The sequence below is a fragment of the Sciurus vulgaris genome (assembly GCF_902686455.1).
Source record: "Sciurus vulgaris genome assembly, chromosome: 3".
NCBI classification, from domain to species: Eukaryota; Metazoa; Chordata; class Mammalia; order Rodentia; family Sciuridae; genus Sciurus; species Sciurus vulgaris.
The window spans coordinates 148,994,453-149,018,961 of NC_136463.1; the positions used below are offsets into that span (position 1 = coordinate 148,994,453).

Sequence of the window (24,509 nt, forward strand, 5' to 3'; positions counted from 1 at the left end):
AGATAGAGATTATGAAAAAAAACCCAAACAGAAATACTTGAAATGAAAGAAACAATAAACCAAATTAAAAACTCAATAGAAAGCATCACCAACAGGATAGATCTCATGGAAGACAATATCTCAGACAATGAAGACAAAATATTTAATCTTAAAAATAGAGTTGAACAAACTGAGATGTTAAGAAATCATGACTGCAACATCCAAGAACTATGGGATATCATGAAAAGACCAACTTTAAGAATTATTGGGATTAAGGAAGGCACAGAAATACAAATGAAAAGAATGAACAGCCTGTTCAATGAAATAATATCAGAAAATTTCCCAAACCTGAAAAATGAAATGGAAAATCAACTACAAGAGGCTTACAGAACACAGGTGCACAACATTACAACAGATCCACACCAAGGCACATTATAATGAAAATACCTCACATACAAAATAAAGATAGGATTTAAAGGTAGTGAGGGAAAAGAATCAGATTACACAGAAGGGGAAACCAATATGGATATAAGCAGATTTCTCAGCCCATACCCTAAAAGCAAGAAGGGCCTGGAACAATATATTTCAAGCTCTGAAAGAACATAGATGCCAACCAAGAATCCTATACCCAGCAAAACTAACCTTCAGATTTGATGATGAAATAAACTCTTTCCACAATAAACAAAAGTTAAAATAATTTACAAATAGAAAGGCTGCACTACAGAACATTCTCAGGAATATATTTTATGAGGAGGAAGTGAAAAACAACAATACAAGTCAGCAAAGGTAGGAATTACCCTAAAGGAAAAGCCAATCAAAGGAGAAACCTAGTCAAGATAAAAACCAAAAATAAGCCAAAATGACCAGGAATACAAATCATATCACAATAATAACCCTGAATGTCAATGGCTTAAACTCAATAATCAAAAGACATAGACTAGCAGATTGGATTAAAAAGAAAGATCCAACAATATACTGCCTTCAAGAGATTCATCTCATTGAAAAAGACATCCACAGACTAAAGGTGAAAGGATGGGGAAAAACATACCACACCCATGGAGCCCAGTAAAAAAGCAGGGATCTCCATCTTCATATCAGATAAAGTGGAATTCAAGCCTAAGTTAGTCAGAAGGGATAAAGAAGGACATTTCATACTGCTTAAGGGAGGCATAAAACATCAAGACATAATAATTTTAAATATTTATGCCCCAAACAATGGAGCATCTATGTACATCAAACGAACCCTTCTAAATTTTAAGAATCAAATAGACCAAAATACAATAATAGTGGGGGACTTTAACACACCACTCTCACCATTAGATAGCTCCTCCAAACAAAAACTGAACAAAGAAACTATAGAACTAAATAATACAATCAATGATATAGACTTAATGGACATTTACGGAGTGTTTCATCCATCATCAAGCCAATATACTTTCTTCTCAGCAGTTCATGGATCCTTCTCCAAAATAGACCATATGGTATGCCACAAAGAAGCCATTAGCAAATACAAAAAAATAGAGATACTACCTTGTATCCTATAGGACCATAATGGTGGAATGTAATTAGAAATGAATGATAAAATAACAAAAAAACTACTCATACACCTGGAGACTAAATAATATGCTATTGAATGATGCAATGATAATGGAAGACATCAGGGAAGAAATAAAAAAATTCTCAGAGGTAAATGAGAACAATGACACAACATATCAAAATCTCTGGGACACTCTGAAAGCAGTACTAAGAGGAAAGTTTATTGCATTGAGCTCATATATTAAAAAAATAAAAAGTCAACAACTAAATGACCTAACACTACATCTCAAAGCCCTAGAAAAAGAAGAACAGATCAACACCAAAAATAGTAGAAGACAGAAAATAATTAAAATCAGAGCTGAAATCAATGAAATTGAAACAAGAGAAACAATTCAAAAAATTGACAGAACAAAAAGATGGTTCTTGAAAAAGTAAACAAAATTGATAAACCCCTAGCCACACTAACAAAGAGAAGGAGAAAGAAAACTCAAATTACTAGAATTCATGATGAACAAGGAAAGATTATGACAGACACCATTGGAATACATAACATAATTAGAAGCTATTTTGAAAATCTGTACTCCAAAAAAATAGAAAATATCAAAGACATTGAAAAAATTTTAGAGACATTATCCTTCCACCTGAATCAGGAAGATGTATACAGTCTAAACAGGTCAATTTAAAGCATCAAAATAGAAGAAGCCATCAAAAGCCTACCAACAAAGAAAAGCCCAGGACCAGATGGATTCTCAGTCAAATTCCATAAGACCTTAGAAGAACTGATACTAATACTCCTCAAAGTATTCCAAGAAATAGAAAAGGAGGGAACCCTTCCAAATTCATTCTATGAGGCTAGTATCACTCTGATATCAAAACCAGACAAAGACTCATCAAGGAAAGAAAACTTGAGACCAATATCCCGATGAACATAGATGCAAAAATCCTTAACAAAATACTGGCAAATCGCATACAAAAATATATTAAACAGATAGTGCACCATGATCAAGTGGGGTTTATCCCAGGGATGCAAGGTTGGTTCAACATCTGGAAATCAATAAATGTAATTCATTACATCAATAGACTTAAAGTTAAGAATCACATGATTATTTCAATAGATGCTGAGAAAGCGTTTGAAAAAATACAGCACCCCTTCATGCTTAAAACACTAGAAAAATAGGAATAGTAGGAACATTGTAAAGGCTATGTATGCTGAGCCCACAGCCAACATCATTCTTAATGGAGAAAAACTGAAAGCATTTCCTCTAAAACCTGGAACAAGACAGGGATGCATGCCCTCTTTCACTACTTCTATTCAACATTGTCCTTGAACTACTTGCCAGAGCAATTAGACAGACCAAAGAAATTAAAGGGATATAAATATGAAAAGAAGAACTTAGGCTGTCACTATCTGCTGATGACATGATCCTATTTTAAGAAGATCCAAAAAACTCCACTAGAAAATTTCTAGAACTAATAAATGAATTCAGCAAAGTACCAGAATATAAAATCAATATGCATAAACCTAATGCATTTCTATTCAAAAGTGATGAATCCTCTGAAAGAGAAATTAGGAAAACCACTCCATTTTCAATAGTCTCAAAAAAAAAAAATACTTGGGAATTAATCTAATAAAAGAGGTGAAAGACCTGTACAATGAAAACTACAGAACACTAAAGAAAGAAATTGAAGAAAACCTTAGAAGATGGAAAGATCTTCCATGTTCTTGGGTAGGCAGAATTAACATTGTCAAAATGGCCATTCTACCAAAGGCACTATACAGATTCAATGTAATTTCAATTAAAATTCCAATGACATTCCTCATAGAAATAGAAAAAGCAATCATGAACTTCATCTAGAAGAACAAGAGACCTTGAATAGCCAAAACAATCCTGAGTAGAAAAAGTGAAGCAGGGAGTATCATAATACCAGACATTAAACTATAGTACAGAGCAATAGTAACAAAAACAGCAAGGTATGGGGACCAAAATAGACATGCAGACCAATGGTACAGAATAGAAGACACAGAGACAAAACCACATAAATACAGTCACCTCATACTAGACAAAGGAGCCAAAAACATACAATAGAGAAAAGACAGCCTGTTCAACAAATGGCGCTGGCAAAACTGGAAATATATATGCAGTAAAATGAAATTAAACCTCTCTCACCCTGCACAAAACTCAACTCAAGATGGATAAAGTACCTAGGAATTAGACCAGAGATACTGCACCTAATAGAAGACAAAGTAGGCGTGAATCTGCATCATGTTGGCTTAGGATCAGACTTCCTCAACAAGATTCCCAAAGTACAAGAAATCAAAGCAAGAATCAATAAATGGGATGGACTCAAACTAAAAAGCTTTTTCTCAGGAAAGGATACAATCAAGAATGTGAAGAGAGAGCCTACAGAGTGGGAGAAAAACTTTTCCACATGCACTTCAGATAGAGCACTTATTTCCAAAATTTATAAAGAACTTACAAAACTTTACAACAAAGATACAAAGAACCCAACCAATAAATGGGCCAAGGACCTGGACAGACACTTTACAGAAGAAGACACATAGGCAATGAATAAATATATGAAAAAGTGTTCAACATCTCTAGTAATTAGAGAAATGCAAATTAAAACAACTCTAAGATTTCATCTTACTCCAATTAGAATGGCTTTTATCAAGAACACAAACAATATTAGATGTTGGTGTGGATGTGGGGGAAAAGGCACACTTTTACATTGCTGGTGGAGTTGCAAATTGGTGCAGCCACTCTGGAAAGCAGTGTGGAGAATCCGCAGAAAATTTGGAATGGGCCTACCTTTTGACCCAGTTATCCCACTCCTCGGTTTATACCCACAGGACTTAAAATCAGCATACTATAATAACACTGCCACATCAATGTTTATAGCAGCTCAGTTCACAATAGCTAGATTGTGGAACCAACCTAGAAGCCCGTCAACAGATGAATGGATAAAGAAACTGTGGTATATAAACACAATGAAATATTATTCAGCCATAAAGAATAATAATATTATGGCATTTGCAAATAAATGGATGGAATTGGAGAATATCATGCTAAATGAAATAAACCAATCTCAAAAAACCAAAGGCTGAATGTTTTCCCTGATAAGTGGAGGATGATATATAATGGGGGTGGTGGGGTAGTGAGAGAAGAATGGAAGAACTTTAGAATATGTAGAAGGAAATGAGAGGGAGGGGGTATGAAAAATGGTGGAATGAGACAGACATCATTACCTGAAGTACATGTATGATTACACAAATGGTATGAATCTACATTGTGTACAACCATAGAAACAAAATTATGTACCCCATTTGTGTACAATGAATCAAAATGCAGTCTGTAAAAAATAAACAAATAATTTTAATAAAAAAATAAAAAAATAAAATCTGGAAAAAAAGAAATTAAATTTAAAATTTGTTAATGGAGGAAAGGAAAAGGGGAGGTGGAGTAAGAGAAGAAAGTGTCCTTAGACACCACAAAGTAATCATTTCATATGTAGCAAAGTTGAGGCCTACGTAGAATCAGAGATGGACTAGAGTCTGTGATCTGATGGAGACCCAGCTGGCAAGCTGGGATGGCTTCACTCTGTGGAGCCTGCCCCAGGAGTAAGATGAGGATTAGGTGCTTCGTGTGCCCATAGAATCTGATGTTGGAAGTTGAGAGAACTTGGTTGGCCAGGCCCCCTAGGTACGTACAGAGGGTTTCCAAGGCCAGGTGTGCTTCTGTAACACACATAATACTTAATGAGGTTCTAAAGGAAGGGGCTTTTCCTTGGCTGTTCTATGAGAGGCAGGATAGCATACTCACTTATTTTTCCCCTGTGCAGTAAAACCCTGAAAACTCTGAGAGTAGATTAGACGAAAGCAAGCAGGGGCTGTGGTTGGGGCGGTACATATAGGCTTGCCAGACCACCCTGTACTCAAGCTTTGGAAATGAGGGTGCCATCTCATCTACCATAAGGGTAGGGACAGATATAGGTTTTGGAAAACCTGAAGAAAAGTCCTCTTTAAGAAAAATTATATAAATCTACATTTGTTTTTGCATTTTTTAAAAACATACATCCACGTAAACATATTACTAGACTGCTTCCAGGGCCTTGGAAGGGGAATGAAAGGCAGGGGATATGAAGCTGAAGGTCCAGCATTGCATGTTGAACCCTTCTCTTCACCATAAGGGGCCAAGATTTTTGCCCCATCAGCACCTACCAACCAGGCTTCACACTCTGCCACTCTGCGTACAGCTGCACCACGCAGCTAAAACAGGGGCTGGGAGGCAGGCCATGATTCCCAGCAGTCATCCTGGTACTTCACCTCATGCCATTCACTTGGGAAATATTCACCAGGTTTCTACATTGGTTAAAGGACTGTAACAGCTGAAGTTCTGTGTAATTTAAACAAAGTGTCACAATTCAGCCCCTTATCTGTAATTACCCTTAAAGTACATGTGGTATTCAACTGGGGAAGACGGAAGAACTGGGTTTGAAATAAAAGGAAATACTCCCTCTTTATGTATCTCTATATTGTCTACTTAAAACCACATTTGAATACTTTGAAAACTTACCTTGCATTTGTAATTAATATTGTAATTTGCAGTGAAACTAATAAAATAAATAAGATATAATACAAATAACTTTTCTGTCTCTTTTTAAAACCTCCATAAAGCCAGAAATAAATGCTCACTTAAAAGTACTGTACCACAAATCTAGCACAGCCAGCATTGTGGGATTCATTGCATTCAAGTGATCCCTAATATAACTACACGCAGCTAAAAAAGATTTCCTCCAAGGTTTCGGCAGAACTTCCATTCTGAAAACAAAGAGAAAATATTTAATTACGTTTTTAATAATCAAGAGAAAGTACTGGGCTAAGGCATAGTTCAGTGATAGAACGCTTACCTAATATACATAAGGCCCTGGGTTCAATACCCAGCACTGGAAAGAAAGAAGGGAGGGAGGAAAGAAGAGAGGGAAAGAAGGAAGGAAGGAAGGAAGGAAGGAAGGAAGGAAGGAAGGAAGGAAGGAAGGAAGGAAGTTCAGCAGATAAGCATATTAAATGTGTTTTCATCTTACAGTATTTTCAAGCATCTGTATATTTAAATACCCATTTTTTTACTATAATGTTTTATTCTCACTGAGTTTAAACACTTGGTCCTGTTTTACTCCTAGTAAGATTAATTTAGCTTTACATGTGTGATTATGATACTGCCTATAAAATTATGAAGGATGATTTTTCCTTTTCCCCAGGTGAAGAGATGTTCTCCATAGAAAACAAGTGGCTATTTGACTTTTTCTTTCATTTTTTTCTCTTTCTTTTCTTTTTTTGGAGGGGGGCATTTTTAATGATAATACAAAGAAAGTAAAACAGAATTGCTTACTTAATTATATAAGTCCCATTCTTCAAATTATTTAAGAGTTTTATTCCTAAATGTTAATTATTTTTAGGGAAAACATACAGCAAGTGAATTTTTCCATTATATGGTCTATGATTTAATCCATGTAAGAAATTGAAGATTCTCTATATGCATATTTTCTACAAGGTTCCCAAATGCATTTTTATGAAAGTTATCATCAAGCTTTGATACTCCACTATATATGAAGTATTGGGAGAAATCCTAGTTCTTGGCTGGCAGCAGTGAACATCTCAAGTGTGTAAACCTTCGGGGAGGAGCGTTCCGCTTCTGCCACCTAGGAAAGTAAACAACTGCCCCCAGTTGACTCAGTGTTACCTAGGGAACCTGTATAGGAACCTGGTGGTCTGATCCCTCATGGCACATTGTGATTGGGCAAGAAACCTATAAAATGTATAGCTGTTCCCGCAATAAACGAGTTTGCAGGCTGCTTGTCACAAGCCTGCTTCCACCCAACTCCCGGATCCATACCCTTACCCCGAGTATGAGCTACCCTGGCACAAGACTGAAGCCTTTTGATACTTGCTGTGGAGATACAAAAACATTTCAGGTTCTCTAACACCATCTAAGTTTCCATCTGTCCATGTGTTTATTTGTCTGTTCATTAATTTGTGAATGTAACATATTACAGTTTAAACACATTAATAAAGATCATAAGAAAAATTAGTTGCATATATGAAATACATACATACACATATGTAATTATCCAATGAATATATTTAGTTATAAATAATAAACATATATATGAGAAAACATAGCATGTAAATATATAAACACAAATAGTCACATAGAATCAATACTTAGAGAAACCTGACCACTTACTCAGCACGATGGGGTGGAAGTTCAATTATCTTTTTATCATCTTCTTTTTCTCTAGGGTCTTTTAAAACAAAATCAACTAAAAGAAAATTGTAAAGTTTTGATAAATAACCTTGTATTAATTATAGTGCATTTATAAAACTCATTACAAGCAATTACAAAACAAATTCTATTAAAATTAATCACTTAAATTATATTAGTTTTTAATAATAAACAATTTGTGTACTTATGAAGAAAATTTTTAGAAGTTATGATACAATCTATCAGATTTGTGTCTATGAGAATATTTGTTCCCTTTCTTAACAATGTATCCCTGTTCTTTCATTTGAAAATGATAATTGTTTTTAATATTACATTTTCCTTTATAGCTATTTCACCAAAAGTGTTCTTATTGAATTGAAGGTCATCAAAACAGAGAACTTTTCTTTCACTGAAAAAAAGGGCACATATTAATTTGTTCTCTTTTAAATAGCATAAGCGTATAAAACTATCTTGTTATAAAATCAGTCTAATAAGCTACTTCTGATTCTATTTTCAGTGTTCTTTAATTCAAAAGTACTAAATCTTTTGCCTGTCTTTCAGGAATCTCTTTATAAAATGCAAATATATTATTACCACCTTGCTTAAAATTTTTAGCCTGTTCATTATTTTCGATTGCTTTAAAAAGGAATATAGAAGGGCTGGGGAGATAGCTCAGTTGGTAGAGTGCTTGCCTTACAAGCACAAGGCCCCACGTTCAATCCCCAGCACTGCAAAAAAAAAAAAAAAAAAAAAAAAAAAGGAATATAGTCCTTCAGATAGTGTCCTCTTCCCAAAATGCACCCTATTCTTTGGTCACCAAAACTGCCATCACTCACACCATTTCCTAAGCCAAATATGTTCTCTAGAACACGTTCTTCATCCTTCAAGATTCAGTTCAGGGGCCTCCAGAGTCCTCCCTAACAAGTTGGGATAACATCTCCCTTACAGTGTATCCTGTTTGTCTCCTCATTGCACTTACTACTGTGCTTTACAGTTCAGTGATTTGTCCATCTCCCTCGTTATGCTATTTGTCTCTTTATATTACCAAGATACTAAATAGAAACCAAATTCAAAGAATGCCATTTCCCTGAAGTGTTCCCAAATCACACCAAAGTGTATGATTTCTCCAACTTTGAACACAGCATCAATTCAGTTTTGTGATCACAATCAATTGGGGAAACTTTTTTAGGAGTACAGATTCTAAGGCCCTATCTCCAAGGATTTTAATTCAGGTTGGGCCAGAAATCAGTAGATTAAAAATGATTCTTAAGATGCAGTCAAACTCAGGATCAATCTATTGGTGTATACCATGGGTCAATGATTCTTTTTTATGTAAAGGACCAGACTGTAAATATTTGCAACTTTGTGGGATTCAAGATCTCTGTTACAACTATTCAACTCTGTTCTCACAACTCAAAAGTAAACACAATGTGCAAATAAATGAGTGCAGCTGTGTTTTAATAAAACTTGATTTATAAAAACAGGTAATGACCAGACATGGCTGCTGGGCCATGGTTTTCCAACATCTGGTCCATAGCAACAATGTAATCATGTGAATTTGTGACATTATTAGTATTAATGTTAGTTATTAATGTCTAAACTTTTAGGTTATTATTCATATATGTATGTCTCATCTCTTACACCTACATCAAGAGATAACTGAAGGAAAGAACCATCTTTGAAGGGACAGACTATCTCCTTAAGTATCTAATGCCTTGCATAAATTAGATACTCAAATATTTTGATGGGTTGAAATTAAAATTTTATAATATTCTTCTGTGATATCCTTTAGTGAGAGTATGTACACTATAAATAGAAACACTGATTTTTTTAATCGCTTATTGGACTTCATTATAAAATTTGCCTAAGAATTTATGTAATAACAAAGAAACAACATAATTAATATAGCAAATAACTTCAATTATAAGTGTTAACCTTCAATTAAAAATTATCTTTAATGTAACACATTCAAATTAGAAAAACAAAAAGTAATTCCAATTTACCTATGGATTTCTTTACACTAAGAAGATAATCTTCTCTCATTTCATCTGATAATACAACTATGCTGTCAGTGAGAACTTTCAGATGTTGTGGGACTAGATTCAATACGTGTTCTAGCCAAGAATCTTCCATTGGTGCTACATGGTCTGTATCAATTCCATGGTGAATATAATAGTAGTATCTCTACAAAAAGGAAAAAGGGGAAATATACAAAGTATTATAAAAAAAGATCAGTGTTTGTCAAAATATAAAACAACTGAGAAAAATTCAAGTTTTAAGAGAACTAAGTCTTTATAAATCATAAAGAAAAGTATTTTGTGCAATTCTTAGAAGCATTTTTTGGGATCTCTTAAATTTAAAATATATATGCTATTTCATGAAAATTAAAGCTTTTATCTTAATTCACAAATATACTCTTAAACATCACATTTTATTACCAAATATATAATGTACTTAAAGTCTATGCTGAATTAGAGCTTAGTGTTTTATAAATGTTTGAAAATGTTGAATTTTGTCCTTTTATTATTGATCATCAAAAGTAGATCTTAAAAACTACAAGCATTGCAAGTTCAAAGCTAGCCTCAGCAACTTTGCGAGGCCCTCAGCATCTCAGCAAGATCCTGTCTCTAAATAAAACATAAAAAGGGCTGGGGATGTGGTTCAGTGGTTAAGCGCCCTGGGTTCAATCCGTGGTACCAAAAAAAAAAAAAAAAAAAAGCTGCAAGCAAATCAGTATCCCTACACAGCAATTCCAAAAATATTATACAACAGAATTTAGGAAATTTCTAATTGACCTATTAATAATCTATATTATAATTTTAGAACTTCTATTATATGTGTTCATAAAATATTCATTTCAAAACCTGGTATTATTTCTCTAAAAATGGAATTAAACTTTAATATATTTTCACAAGTATTTACATGGCACTTATAAATTTAAACCTCAACTTTAAATTAGCACTATTAAATTATTTAATATTCACATTTAAAAGATTCTTATGTATCAAAATACTTGAATAATTATCATTTCTACAGGAGGTCAATATACTTGATAAATGCATACTATATAACTAAGATAATCTATCATAAAATAATAAAAAGCATATAAGAAACTATACATGACTGAGGCTAACTTTAAGATGGGAAAGCAAATAGATTTGAGATTTTATTTATTTATTTATTTATTTATTTTGGTACCAGGGATCGAACCCAGGGGCACTTAACCACTGAGCAATATCCCCAGCCCATTTTTTATTTTTTATTTTGGGACAGGGTCTTACTGAGTTGTGTAGGGCCTTGTTAAGTTGTTGGGGCTACCTTTGAACTTGCAATCCTCCTGCCTCAGCCTCCAGAGCCACTGAGATTACAGATGTGCACCACTGAGTCTGGAAAGATTCTTTTAATTGTAGTTTTAAGTGACAAAATAGAGAATATTTCCTCCAATAATCTAATAGGGCCATTTTATGGAGCTCTATATTTACTCCTAAATCCACAGAGTTCCACAGGGGACAATCCCAAAATAATCTCAAAGATATAAAAATATCTTCAAGTATTTCCTTTATTTTTAATTCTACTCATAAAAGAACTAGCTTATTACCAAGATGTCTTTTTCTATTGCAGAAGTGGTCGCTTTTGGAACTGTGAGTTCTTCAGGGGTAGCTGAGTCTAAAACATCATCTTGTTGCCTGAAAAAATGATAAATATAATATTGAAAAGTATATATAGGGCAGTTATAACATGATATAATATAAAAACACCAGGACTATTTTCTATTAGTAATAAAAAAGCATTGCCGAACATTTTATAAATGATATACGTATTTGTTTGGTACCATATTCCTCCCCAAATACTTTCTTTGTAGTCATGGTGAGACAATTGTATTAGAAGTGATTTCCAAGAGCTAATTTCAAGGCCATTCCCTTTTTTTATGGTCTTTACTCATTCTCCTTCATTATTCCAAAATCAAGTGCTCTCTTCTTTGTATTTGCAAAGCAAGGTAATTTATAAATATGGGAAAAAGAAGAACTGATAGAGAGAACTTTAAATGCTTTTTTGTAGAAGAAACAGACACATATTGCAAAAGGAGTTTTCTCAGATTTCTAGAAAATTACAAGTTAACAAGAAGTAACATGGAAGCTCATATGTTCCCATGGATTTTTATTGGGTACTTGCTCATATAAAACCATTATGTTTATAACTATAATATAATACAAAATCTGAGCCACATTTTGTGATTTTTTTTCTGGGACTCCACTGTACCAAAAGGCATAGTACACATCTTCAGGAAAAATATTTTTTGGAATAGCTTTAACCTGCTTAGCATCAAATACATCATTCTCTGGATCTCAAGTTTGTCTGGGATGGATCCAGGGAAGTGATGTTGTATAAAAAATTATGTCTTCCCACTAACAATCTGGTGAACCAAGACTGGAGGTTTACTGAATACCTAAGAAGATATCAAGCCAAAGAAAGAACCTTTTAATTCACCTGTTGCAAATCCAGGAATCCATTGTGTGTGTGTGTGTGTGTGTGTGTGTGTGTGTGTGAATTTTACCCTTATTCTTTTAAATCATGTGAGCCAGAAAAAGTCAGGTCTTTGGGTAATTGTTCAATTTAATTTAATACATCACAGGTGCTCAATAAATGTTTATCAAGTGAGGGAATGTGAGCTCTTCAAGGTATTCAGTAGTTAGAAGAGTTGCTTATTCTAACCACAAACATAATCTCATACTGTTGATTGCACAGAAAATCAGGACATCTGGATTAACTTTCTGCCACTATAAAATATATTACTTTAATAACTGTTGGGTTTTTTAATGGTAGAAATGTTCACATTACTTACCTTGATGAATCCATCCACTATGTAAATAATGTCTACCTAGAAAGATGCAGAAAGGCCGGGGAAAGGGAGGAGGAAAACACTAGATTTGTAGAATTCACTGCAGAAATTCTTGCAGTCAGAGTAAAGATCCTTTCAACTCTACAACTCTGTGACTTTCATTCTAGGGTTATTGGTAAGATTCTGCTTGTGGGAAACAATGAAAAAAAAAAAAAAAAGCTTTTCCTTGATCACTTACTCATGCCTTCAACAGTTTCACATATATTCTCTCTTACATTGTTAAAATAACATAATGACATAATTATCCTCACTTTAAGATGAAGAAACTAAATGTCATGGAGATTAAATAGCTACCTCTTGGTCATAGAGTTAATTGAGTACAAAAATAAGGATTTGCTCATCAAGATCATAACATGAACATATCTTTTTTGAGTTCCCCCTGAAAAAATAGTAGCAAAATGATTTTAACCCATAATTGAGAATAGATTTAGAAGTTATCAGTTGAAGGAATGTTTCTGGAACATGGAAAGAAGAGAGAGGCCAGAAGAAATAGTTTAAAAGACCACAGTACATAAGTCATGCAGGAAGGATGGCAGTGCCTGCAGACTCCAAAAAGGCACTGGTCTTGGAGTCAGCAAGAATTCAGGCAGGAAATAAGTAGGAAGAATGAAAACAAGGAGGTTATCTGAACAGTTAGTTATGCCAGTAAATTAAGACAAATAATGGAAATGAACACATTCCCAAAGGCAAAAAGGACCAAACATGACTAGAAAAAGAGAGGGAAAATAAGAATAGATCTCTATCATATAAATTAATTGAATTAGTAATTAATAATTTTCCCATAAAGAAAAGTCCAGGTCCAGATGTCTTCACAAATAAATTCTGTCAAAAAGAAAGAAAGACCAGTTCTACACAAACTCAGAAAATAGAAGAGGTAAGAATACTTTACCAATTCATTTTGTGAGACCAGTAGTAAAACATAATATCAAAGGCATGACAAGAAAATCATAGACCCATAGTACTCACAAATATAAACTACATTATTTATGTTTGTTTTTATAAAACTATTAGCAAATAAAATTCATCAACATATTAAAAGCTTATACACAATGACTAAAAGGAATGCAAGGTTACTATAAGATAGGAAAAGCAATTAATATGATATAACATATGTTGATAGAATAAAAGACAAAAGTCAAATGTTCCTCTATCAATAGACGCAGAAAAAGTACTGGACAAAAGCCTATCATCCATTCATTAAAAAGTCTCAAAAAGCTAGGAAAAGAAGGAACCTTCCTCAACCTCATAAAAGTTATCTTTTATTTTCATGTACACATTTATTTAGCCTATGTTCCCATTTTATGTGTTCTTTTAAATTTAATTTTAAATTTTTGTTATAAATTAAAAAGTTATAGTTCTATCAATTTGGAGGTATAAAGTGATATTATAATTTATGAATCCAATGTATAATAATTTAATCAAGCAAACTAACATAGTCATCTCAAATACTTATTTTTTGTAGTGAGAACATTTGAAATTTACTTTTCTCTCAGAGGTTTTGAAATGTACACTATATTATTATTTACTGTATTTGCTACACTATGCAAAGCTTCTCAAAGGAAAAAAAAGTTATTCTTCCTGCCTAATTGAAGCTTTGTACCCTTTGACCATCATCTCCCATTTCCCACCCCACCCCTACCACTTGATTCTATTCTGCTTCATTGAGTTTGATTATTTTAGTTTCCACATGTAAGTGAGAATGAGTGGTATCTAAGACTGACTTTTGCTTAGCCAGTTCTCCAAATCCATCCATGTAATTTTAAATGACAATTTCCTTCACTTTTTAAGGGTGAATAGTATGCCATTATTTGTGTGTATATACATATATATATCACATCTTTTTTATCCATTCATTTATTGATGGACACTTTAGTGAACTGATTCCATAACTTGGTTCCTGTGAATAGTGCTACAATTAACATGGGAGTGCAGGTATTTCTTCAACACACCAATTTCAAATCTTTTGGGTAAATATCCAGAAGTGGAATTCTTAGATCATACAGCAATTCCATTTTTAGTTTTCTGAAAAGCTTTCATATAGTTTTCCATAATGACTATACTCATTTACATTTCCACTAAGGGCATATAAGGATCCCTTCTTCTCCACCAAGGGTACCTTAAATATCTACAGTTAACATCTCACAGAAATGTGAAAGACTGAATGCTTTAACATCAGATCAAGGAATTCCACGAGTTATTTTCAATAATGAGTCAAAGGTCTTAATAAGTATAAAAAAGGAGAGAGAGAAAAGAAAAGCAACCAGATAGAAAATGAAGAAGTAAAATCATTTTTGTTTATATATTGCATGATCATATATATTGTTATGGTTTAGAAATGAGGTGTCCATCAAAAGCTCATGGGTGAGACAATGCAAGAAGGTTTAGAGGTCAAATGATTGGGTTATGAGAGTATAACCTAATCAGTGTGATAATCCCTCCCCTTACAGGAATTAACTGAGTGGCTGGTAGAATGTGGATGGAAGAGGTCATGTCTTCGGGGTACATATTTGGTGAGCTGAGCTTACTCTCTCTGCTTCCATGTTGAGATATCCTGAGTCACTTTCCTCCACCATACTCTTCCAATATGATATTCTACCTCAGAGCCCCAAGGAATAGAGTCAGTCTTCCGTAAACAGAGATCTTTGAAACCGTGAGCCATAAAATAAACTCTTCCTCCTCTAATTATTCTTGTCAGGTCTTTTGGTCACAGCAGTAAAAAAAACTGACTAAAATATATGTTTCATATATATATGAAATTCTAAGAAAAATGTAAAAGCTCTAGAACAAGTAAGCAAGTTTAGGAAGGTCTCAGGATGTAAGATCAATAAGTAGAAAACTGATTTTTCTATATACTGGAAAAAACAATCAGAAAATTAAACAATGGAATATTACTCAGCCATAAAGAAGAAGGAATTATGGCATTTGCTGGTAAATAGGAAGAACTGGACACTATCATGCTAAGTGAAATAAGCCAATCCCAAAAGACCAAAGGCCAAATATTCTCTCTGATATGTGGATGCTAACACATAATAAGGGAGGGGAACAGAATAATAGTAGTTCATTGGATTAGGCAAAGAGGAATGAAGGGAAGGGATATGGGGATGGGAACAGGAAAGAGAGTAGAATGAATCAGATATAACTTTTCCTATGTTCATGTATGAATACATGACCAGTGAAATTCCTCATCATGTACAACCGCAAGTATGAGATCCTAATTAAAATAACTTATACTCCATGTATATATAATGTCAAAATACACTCTACTGTCATGTATATCTAAAAAGAATAAATAAAAATTTTAAAAAAGAAAAATTAAATAATTCTGTTTATAATAAATTTTTTTAAAAAATTATTAAGAATTTTTTTAGGAGGTTTCAAGATGGCGGCCTAGAGGGTGGCTGCATTTCATGTTGCTCCAGGACTCAGGACTCAAAAGAGGAGATATTGAGACGCTTGGGACCAACTCAAAGCAGCCAGGTGACTCTCACCCCCTGGGGGGGCATCCCGGATGGGACGGGGGTCCCGGAACGCAGGAAACTTTGTGAAGTAGAGCTGCCGGCGAGACGCCCCTCCCCCCGCTGGAGCAGTGAACTCGGACAACTGGGAGAGCCGTAAAGGAGGCCGCTCGACACAGCGCTGGGACTCGGAGCCACCACTGGGGCTCCGGCGGCTGCCCAGGGGAGGAGTGGCGAGGAGAGCTGTGTGGACTCAGAACACCGGGGCCTGCCCTGAGGAGGGGGAGGAGGAGCGTGGCCACTTGGATTCGGAGTGACTGCACCAGAGCTACAGGCGGTTGCCAGAGGAGGGGCTGCGTGGCGAGCTGTTTGGACTCAGACCACTTCTGAACCCCGGGGCCTGCCCAGAGGAGTAGGAGGAGGAGGAGGAGGAGCGTGGCGGGTCGTTTGGACTCGCAGTGACTGCTTTAGCGCTCCAGGCGGCTGCTCAGAGGAGAAGGCGAGTGGTGAGTTGTTTGGACTTAAAGTGACAGCGCCTGAACACAGGGGAGCTGCCTGGAGGAGAAGCGTGGTGGGTCGCTTGGTCTTAAGTGGCCGCACCAGAGCTCTGGGCGGTTGCCCAGAGGACCCGTGCAGCGGGTCACGCGGATTTAGAGCCACTCAGAGCGACCGCTCCTGAACACCCGGGGGGTTATCTGGAGAAGGAGGAGGAACGAGGAGGGTCACTTCGACTCGGAGTGATTGATTGCCCAGGGCTACGGGTGGTTGGTGGGAGGTGGAGGCACGCAGAGAGTTTCTTGGACTCCTAGTGACCGCACCGGAATACTGGGCAGCTGTCTGGAGGAAGAGGCGTGTGGCGGGTCTCTGGGACTCAGAGTGATTGTACGGGGCCCCAGGTGGCTGCTCAGAGGAGGGGCCGCATAGCCAGGCGATTAGGTGCAGAGCAGGGTCCCAGGATCTAGGAGGCTTCTTGGTGGAAGAGCCGCACAGAGACAGGCTTAGGGCGGAGCAAAGGTTCCAGGCCTGCGGGAAGATTCTCTGAGGAGGGGCAGCCTAAGGAGATTCATCTGCGAAGGGTGAGGCTCCCAGGCTCAGGAGGTAGGGCCGGGCCCCTGGGAACTTTGCAGAGGAAGGCAGCTCAGCCCAGGCGGTAGCTGTAAATTGAGGGGAACCTCTAGGAGGGAACTGACCAGAGAGACCTCCCCACCGGGTGAGTCTTCCCTGCCAGGTGAGGTTTCCCCACAAGGACGGTAAAACCAGAGACTCAGGCCCAAACAGGCCTTGCCTCAGCCCGCAGCCTAGGTCCCCTTTGGATGACCATTGGTCAACAAGTAGAGGGACCTCTGCCCACTAGCAGGGATTATACCCCACCTGAAGGCCACCACTCCTAGAGAGGCAGCTTCCTTGTGGAGCACCGCATTATCAACTTCCTCCAAGACTTCAGCCTACTGAAGGCTAAGGGGGGATATATATATAGAAATCTTCAGGGACATTGTAAGTCAATAGCGGAAATCTGCAATATCTCAGCGGTCCACTGATACCTGAACAATATGAGAAAACAAGGAAAGAAAATGCTGCAAACAAATCTAGATGTTACATCAATAAAACCCAATGACAGCATGGCAGAAGAAATGACAGAAAAGGAGTTCAGAATGTACATAATTAAAATGATCAGAGAAGCAAACGATGAGATGAAAGAGCAAATGCATGCACTGAATGATGAGATGAAAGAGCAAATGCATGCACTGAATGATGAGATGAAAGAGCAAATGCAAGCATTGAATGATCGCACCAATCGACAATTAAAAGAGCAAATACAGGAAGCAAAAGATCATTTCAATAAAGAGTTAGAGATATTGAAAAAAAAACAAACAGAAATCTTTGACATGAAGGAAACAATAAACCACATTAAGAACTCCACAGAAAGCATATCCAATAGGATAGAACACCTGGAAGACAGAACCTCAGACATTGAAGACAAACTATTTAACCTTGAAAACAAAGTTGAACAAACAGAGAAGATGGTAAGAAATCATGAACAGAATCTCCAAGAACTATGGGATATCATGAAAAGGCCAAATTTAAGAATTATTGGGATTGAGGAAGGCCTAGAGAAACAAGCGAAATTTATTCAATGAAATAATATCAGAAAATTTCCCAAATCTGAAGAGTGAAATAGAAAATCAAGTTCAAGAGGCTTATAGGACTCCAAATACACAAAATTACAACAGACCCACACCAAGGCACATTATAATGAAAATACCTAACATACAAAATAAAGACAGAATTTTAAAGGCTGTGAGAGAAAAGAACCAAATTACATTCAGGGGGAAACCAATACAGATATCAGCAGATTTTTCAATCCAGACCCTAAAAGCTAGAAGGGCCTGGAACAACATTTTTCAAGCCCTGAAAGAAAATGGATGCCAACCAAGAATCTTATACCCAGCAAAACTTACCTTCAAATTTGACGATGAAATAAAATCCTTCCATGATAAACAAAAGCTAAAAGAATTTACAAAAAGAAAGCCAGCATTACAGAACATTCTCAGCAAAATATTCCATGAGGAAGAGATGAAAAACAAAGAAGCAAATCAGCAAAGGGAGGAATTCTCCTAAAGGAATTGTCAAATAAAGGAGGAAACAAGTTGTGTCAAACAAATAAATAAATAAAATTTAAAAAATGAACCAAATGACCGGGAAACCAAATCATATCTCTATAATAACCCTGAATGTTAATGGCCTGAATTCATCAATCAAAAGACATAGACTGGCAGATTGGATTAAAAAGAAAGCTCCAACAATATGTTGCCTGCAAGAGACTCACCTCATAGAAAAAGATACCCAGACTAAAGGTGAAAGGATGGGGAAAAACATACCATGCACATGGACTCAGCAAAAAAGCTGGAGTATCCATCCTCATTTCCGATAATGTGGACTTCAAGCCAAAGTTAGTCAAAAGGGATAGAGAAGGTCATTTCATACTGCTTAAGGGAAGCATAGATCAGCAAGATATAACAATCATAAACATCTATGCCCCAAACAGTGGCTCAGCCATGTATATCAAACAAATCCTTCTCAATTTCATAAACCAAATAGACCATAACACAATAATACTAGGTGATTTTAACACGCCTCTCTCACCACTGGACAGATCTTCCAGACAAAAATTGAACAAAGAAACCATAGATCTCAATAACACAATCAATAATTTAGACTTAATGGACATTTATAGAATATACCATCCAACCAAGAGCGAATACACTTTCTTCTCAGCAGCACATGGATCCTTCTCTAAAATAGACCACATATTATGCCACAAAGCTAATGTTAGCAAATACAAGAAGATAGAGACACTAGCATGTATTCTATCAGATCATAATGGATTGAAGTTAGAAATAAATGAAAGAGTAAAACACAGAAACTATTATAACATCTGGAGATTAAACAATATGCTATTATATGATGAATGGATAACAGAAGATATTAGGAAGGAAATTAAAAAATTCTTAGAGGTAAATGAGAACAAAGAAACATCATATCAAAATCTCTGGGACACTGAAAGCAGTACGTAGAGGGAAATTTATTTCATGGAGCGCATTTAATAAAAGAAGTAAAACTCAACAAATAAACGACCTAACACTACAGCTCAAAGCCCTAGAAAAAGAAGAACAGAACAGCACCAAAAGTAGTAGAAGACAGGAAATAGTTAAACTCAGAGCTGAAATCAATGAAATTGAAACAAAAGAAACAATACAAAAAATTGACAAAATAAATAGTTGGTTCTTCGAAAAAATAAACAAAATTGATAAACCTTTAGCCACACTAACAAAGAGAAGACGAGAGAAAACCCAAATCACTAAAATTCGGAATGAACAAGGAAATATCACAACAGACAGGATGGAAATACAAAACATAATTAGAAGCTATTTTGAAAATCTATACTCCAACAAAATAGAAAATTTCGAAGACATCAACAGGTTTCTAGAGACATACGAATTGCCTAAACTGAACGAGGAGGACATAAACAATTTAAATAGACCAATTTCAAGTACTGAAATAGAAGAAGTCATCAAAAGCCTACCAACAAAGAAAAGTCCGGGACCAGATGGGTTCTCAGCCGAGTTCTACAAAACCTTTAAAGAAGAGCTCATTCCAATACTTCTCAAAGTATTCCATAAAATAGAAGAGGAGGGAACCCTCCCAAACTCATTCTATGAAGCCAATATCACACTGATACCTAAACCAGACAGAGACTCATCAAGGAAAGAAAATTTCAGACCAATATCCTTAATGAACATCGACCCAAAAGTTCTCAACAAAATTTTAGCAAATCGCATAGAAAAACATATTAAAAAGATAGTGCACCATGATCAAGTGGGTTTCATCCCAGGGATGCAAGGTTGGTTCAACATCAGGAAATCAATAAACGTAATTCACCATATTAATAGACTTAAAGTCAAGAAGCACATGATTATTTCAATAGATGCAGAAAAAGCATTTGACAAAATACAGCACCCCTTCATGCTCAAAACACTAGAAAAAATAGGGATAGTGGGAACATTCCTTAACATTGTAAAGGCCATTTATGCTAAGCCCATGGCTAATATCATTCTAAATGGTGAAAAACTGAAAGCATTCCCCCTAAAAACTGGAACAAGGCAGGGATGCCCTCTTTCACCACTTCTATTCAACATCGTTCTTGAGACTCTGGCCAGAGCAATTAGACAAACCAAAGAAATTAAAGGGATACGAATTGGAAAAGAGGAACTCAAACTATCCCTGTTCGCTGATGACATGATTATATATTTAGAGGAACCTGGAAATTCCACCAGAAAACTCTTAGAACTCATAAGTGAATTCAGTAAAGTAGCAGGTTACAAGATCAATGCCCATAAATCCAACGCATTTTTATACATAAGTGATGAATCTTCAGAAAGAGAAATTAGGAAAACTACCCCATTCACAATAACCTCGAAAAAAATAAAATACTTGGGAATCAACCTCACAAAAGAGGTGAAAGACCTCTACAATGACAACTATACAACACTAAAGAAAGAAAGTAAAGAACACCTTAGAAGATGGAAAGATCTTCCATGTTCTTGGATAGGAAGAATTAATGTTGTCAAAATGGCCATACTACCTAAAGTACTATACAAATTCAATGCAATTCCAATTAAAATCCCAATGACATACCTTACAGAAATAGAGCAAGCAATTATGAAATTCATCTGGAAGAATAAGAAACCCAGAATAGCTAAAGCAATCCTTAGCAGGAAGAGTGAAACACGGGGTATTGCAATACCAGATCTTCAACTCTACTACAAAGCAATAGTAACAAAAACGGCATGGTATTGGTACCAAAATAGAAAGGTAGATCAATGGTACAGAATAGAGGACACGGACACAAACCCAAATAAATACAATTTTCTCATACTAGACAAAGGGGCCAAAAATATGCAATGGAGAAAAGATAGCCTCTTCAACAAATGGTGCTGGGAGAATTGGAAATCCATATGCAACAGAATGAAACTAAACCCATATCTCTCACCATGCACGAAACTAAACTCAAAATGGATTAAGGACCTCGGAATCAGACTAGAGACCCTGCAGATTATAGAAGAAAAAGTAGGTCCAAATCTTCACCTTGTTGGTCTAGGATCAGACTTCCTTAACAGGACTCCCATAGCACAAGAAATAAAAGCTAGAATCAACCACTGGGATAGATTCAAACTAAAAAGCTTTCTCTCAGCAAAGGAAACTATCAGCAATGCGAAGAAAGAGCCTACAGAGTGGGAGAATATCTTTGCCAATCATACTTCAGATAGAGCACTAATCTCCAGAATCTATAAAGAACTCAAAAACTCTACTCCAAGAATTCAAATAATCCAGTCGACAAATGGGCTAAGGAAATGAATAGACACTTCACAGAAGAAGATCTACAAGCAATCAACAAACATATGGAAAAATGTTCAACATCTCTAGTAATAAGAGAAATGCAAATCAAAACCACCCTAAGATTCCATCTCACCCCAATTAGAATGGCGATTATCAAGAATACGAGCAACAACAGGTGTTGGCGAGGATGTGGGGAGAAAGGTACACTCATACATTGCTGGTGGGGCTGCAAATTAGTGCAGCCACTCTGGAAAGCAGTGTGGAGATTCCTTAGAAAACTTGGAATGGACCCTCCATTTGACCCAGCTATCCCACTCCTTGGCCTATACCCAAAGGACTTAAAATCAGCATACTACAGAGATACAGCCACATCAATGTTCATAGCTGCTCAATTCACAATAGCCAGACTGTGGAACCAACCTCGATGCCCTTCAATTGATGAGTGGATAAAGAAACTGTGGTATATATATACAATGGAATATTACTCAGCCATAAAGAATGATAAAATTATGGCATTTGCAGGAAATGGATGAAACTGGAGAATATCATGCTAAGTGAGATAAGCCAATCTCAAAAAGCCAAGGGACGAATGATATCGCTAATAAGTGGAGGATGACACATAATGGGGGGGAGGGAAGGGTTAGTGTTAGGGTTAGAGTTAGGGTTAGGGAGTGGGGCAAGTATGGAGGAAGAAATACTGTATAGAGGGTAAAGAGGGGTGAGAGGGTGGGGGGAAGGGAAAAAATAACAGAATGAATCAAACAACATTACTCTATGTAAATTTATGATTACACAAATGGTATGCCTTTACACCATGTACAAACAGAGAAACAACATGTATCCCATTTGTTTACAATAAAGAAAAAAAAAAGAATTTTTTTAAGTGCAAGTCTTGTACCTTAAAAATACCAAAATCTGCTGAGATCAATTAAAGAAAATCTAAATGAATGGAGAGAAATAACCTATTCATAAACTAGAAGTCTTAATGTTATTAAAGTGGTAACTTTAGAAAAATTATCATTTTTATGGACCCAATGTAATACCTTCTAAATCTCAGCAAACTTTTTTTTTTTCCAAAAACTAAAGTTGATCTTGGAAATGGATATGGAAATGCAAAAGACCTAGAACAGTTAAAGCAATTTTGAAAAAAAAGAATAAATTTTGATGTTTTAAACTACCTCATTTTTAAACTTACTATAAACTAATCAAGACAATCATGGTGTTGGTGTTGGAAAAGAAATATACATCAAGGGAACAAAAACTGACCCTCATACGTGTTCAAACTTTTTTCAACAAAGATGCCAGGGTAATTCAACTGAAATATCCTTTGCAGCAAATGGGTCCAAAACTTTTGGATATCTATATGCAAGAAAAATGAACCTCAAATATTACCTCGTCTCACAGACAAAATGAAGTTGAAATAGATTTAATCTCATAAAATGCAAAAGCTAAAACTACAAACTTTCTAGAAGAAAATATAGAATGTCTTTGTGATGCTGTATTACGAAAAGATTTTTAGATATGATTCCTAAGGCACAAGCAATAAAAGAAAACTGATAAACTTTATCAAAGTTTAAAACTTTTATTTTTCAAACATTAGTAAGAAAATAAAAAGATAAGCCACAGATGGGGACTATATTTGCAAAAGATTATCTGAAAAGAACTTATATAGGAAATCTATAAAGAACTCTGCCAATATAATAGGACAACAGACAATACAATAAAAAGTAGGCTAATTTGAATAGACACTTAACCAAAGAAGATAGACAACTGTCAAATAATCATAAGAAAAGATGCCCAACACCATTAATCATTAGGGAAACACAACTTAAAGCCATAATGAGATACAACACACCTATCAGAATATTTGGAATGACAAAACAAAAACCAAAGTGTGGGCAGGCTGGGAGAAAATTAGAAATTTCTTCATACATTGCTTGTGGAAATGTAAAAAGGCACAGGAACTTAGAGAACTGTTCACTGATACCTTAAAAATTTAAACATATACCTACCATACAACCCAACATTTCTATGCCTAGGTGTTTACCCAGGAAAAATGAAAACATGTTCACAAGACTTTAATGCAATGTTCACAGCAGCATCGTTTATAATAACCAAAGACAAGAGCCAACAAAGAACATAAACTAGTCTCAAAAACAGACCTATTGGGCTGGGGTTGTGGCTCAGTGGTAGAGCACTTGTCTAGCATGAAGGTGTGAGGTACTGGGTTCAATTCTCAGCACAAATATAAATAAATAAAATAAAGGTCCATCAACAACTAAAAATTTTTTTTAAAAAAGACACATTATATAATCCCAGTTATATGAAAAGGAAAAGCAATAGAGATGAAAGCAGACCAGTGATTGCCTGGGGCAACCGAGGAAGAGAATATTATTTAAAGTGGGTTTGAGGGAATTTTTGTGGATGATGGAAGTACTGTATTCTAAAACTGGATTTCAGTGATAGGTATTTCAGAAATTT

General features: G+C 35.7%; 1 protein-coding gene across 4 annotated transcripts in view; it reads right to left on the bottom strand.

The window, feature by feature from the left end:
* DNAH7 (dynein axonemal heavy chain 7) overlaps positions 1-24,509 on the bottom strand; it is a 350,205-nt gene that overhangs the window by 293,556 nt on the left and 32,140 nt on the right. For all 4 annotated transcript variants that reach the window (XM_079132564.1, XM_079132563.1, XM_079132565.1 and 1 more), the window contains 4 exons: positions 11,374-11,461; positions 9,779-9,959; positions 7,758-7,833; positions 6,209-6,334 (listed from right to left, as the gene is read on the bottom strand). In XM_079132564.1, the coding sequence (XP_078988690.1) occupies positions 6,209-6,334; positions 7,758-7,833; positions 9,779-9,959; positions 11,374-11,461 (471 nt within the window). The remainder of the gene's footprint in view (positions 1-6,208; positions 6,335-7,757; positions 7,834-9,778; positions 9,960-11,373; positions 11,462-24,509) is intronic.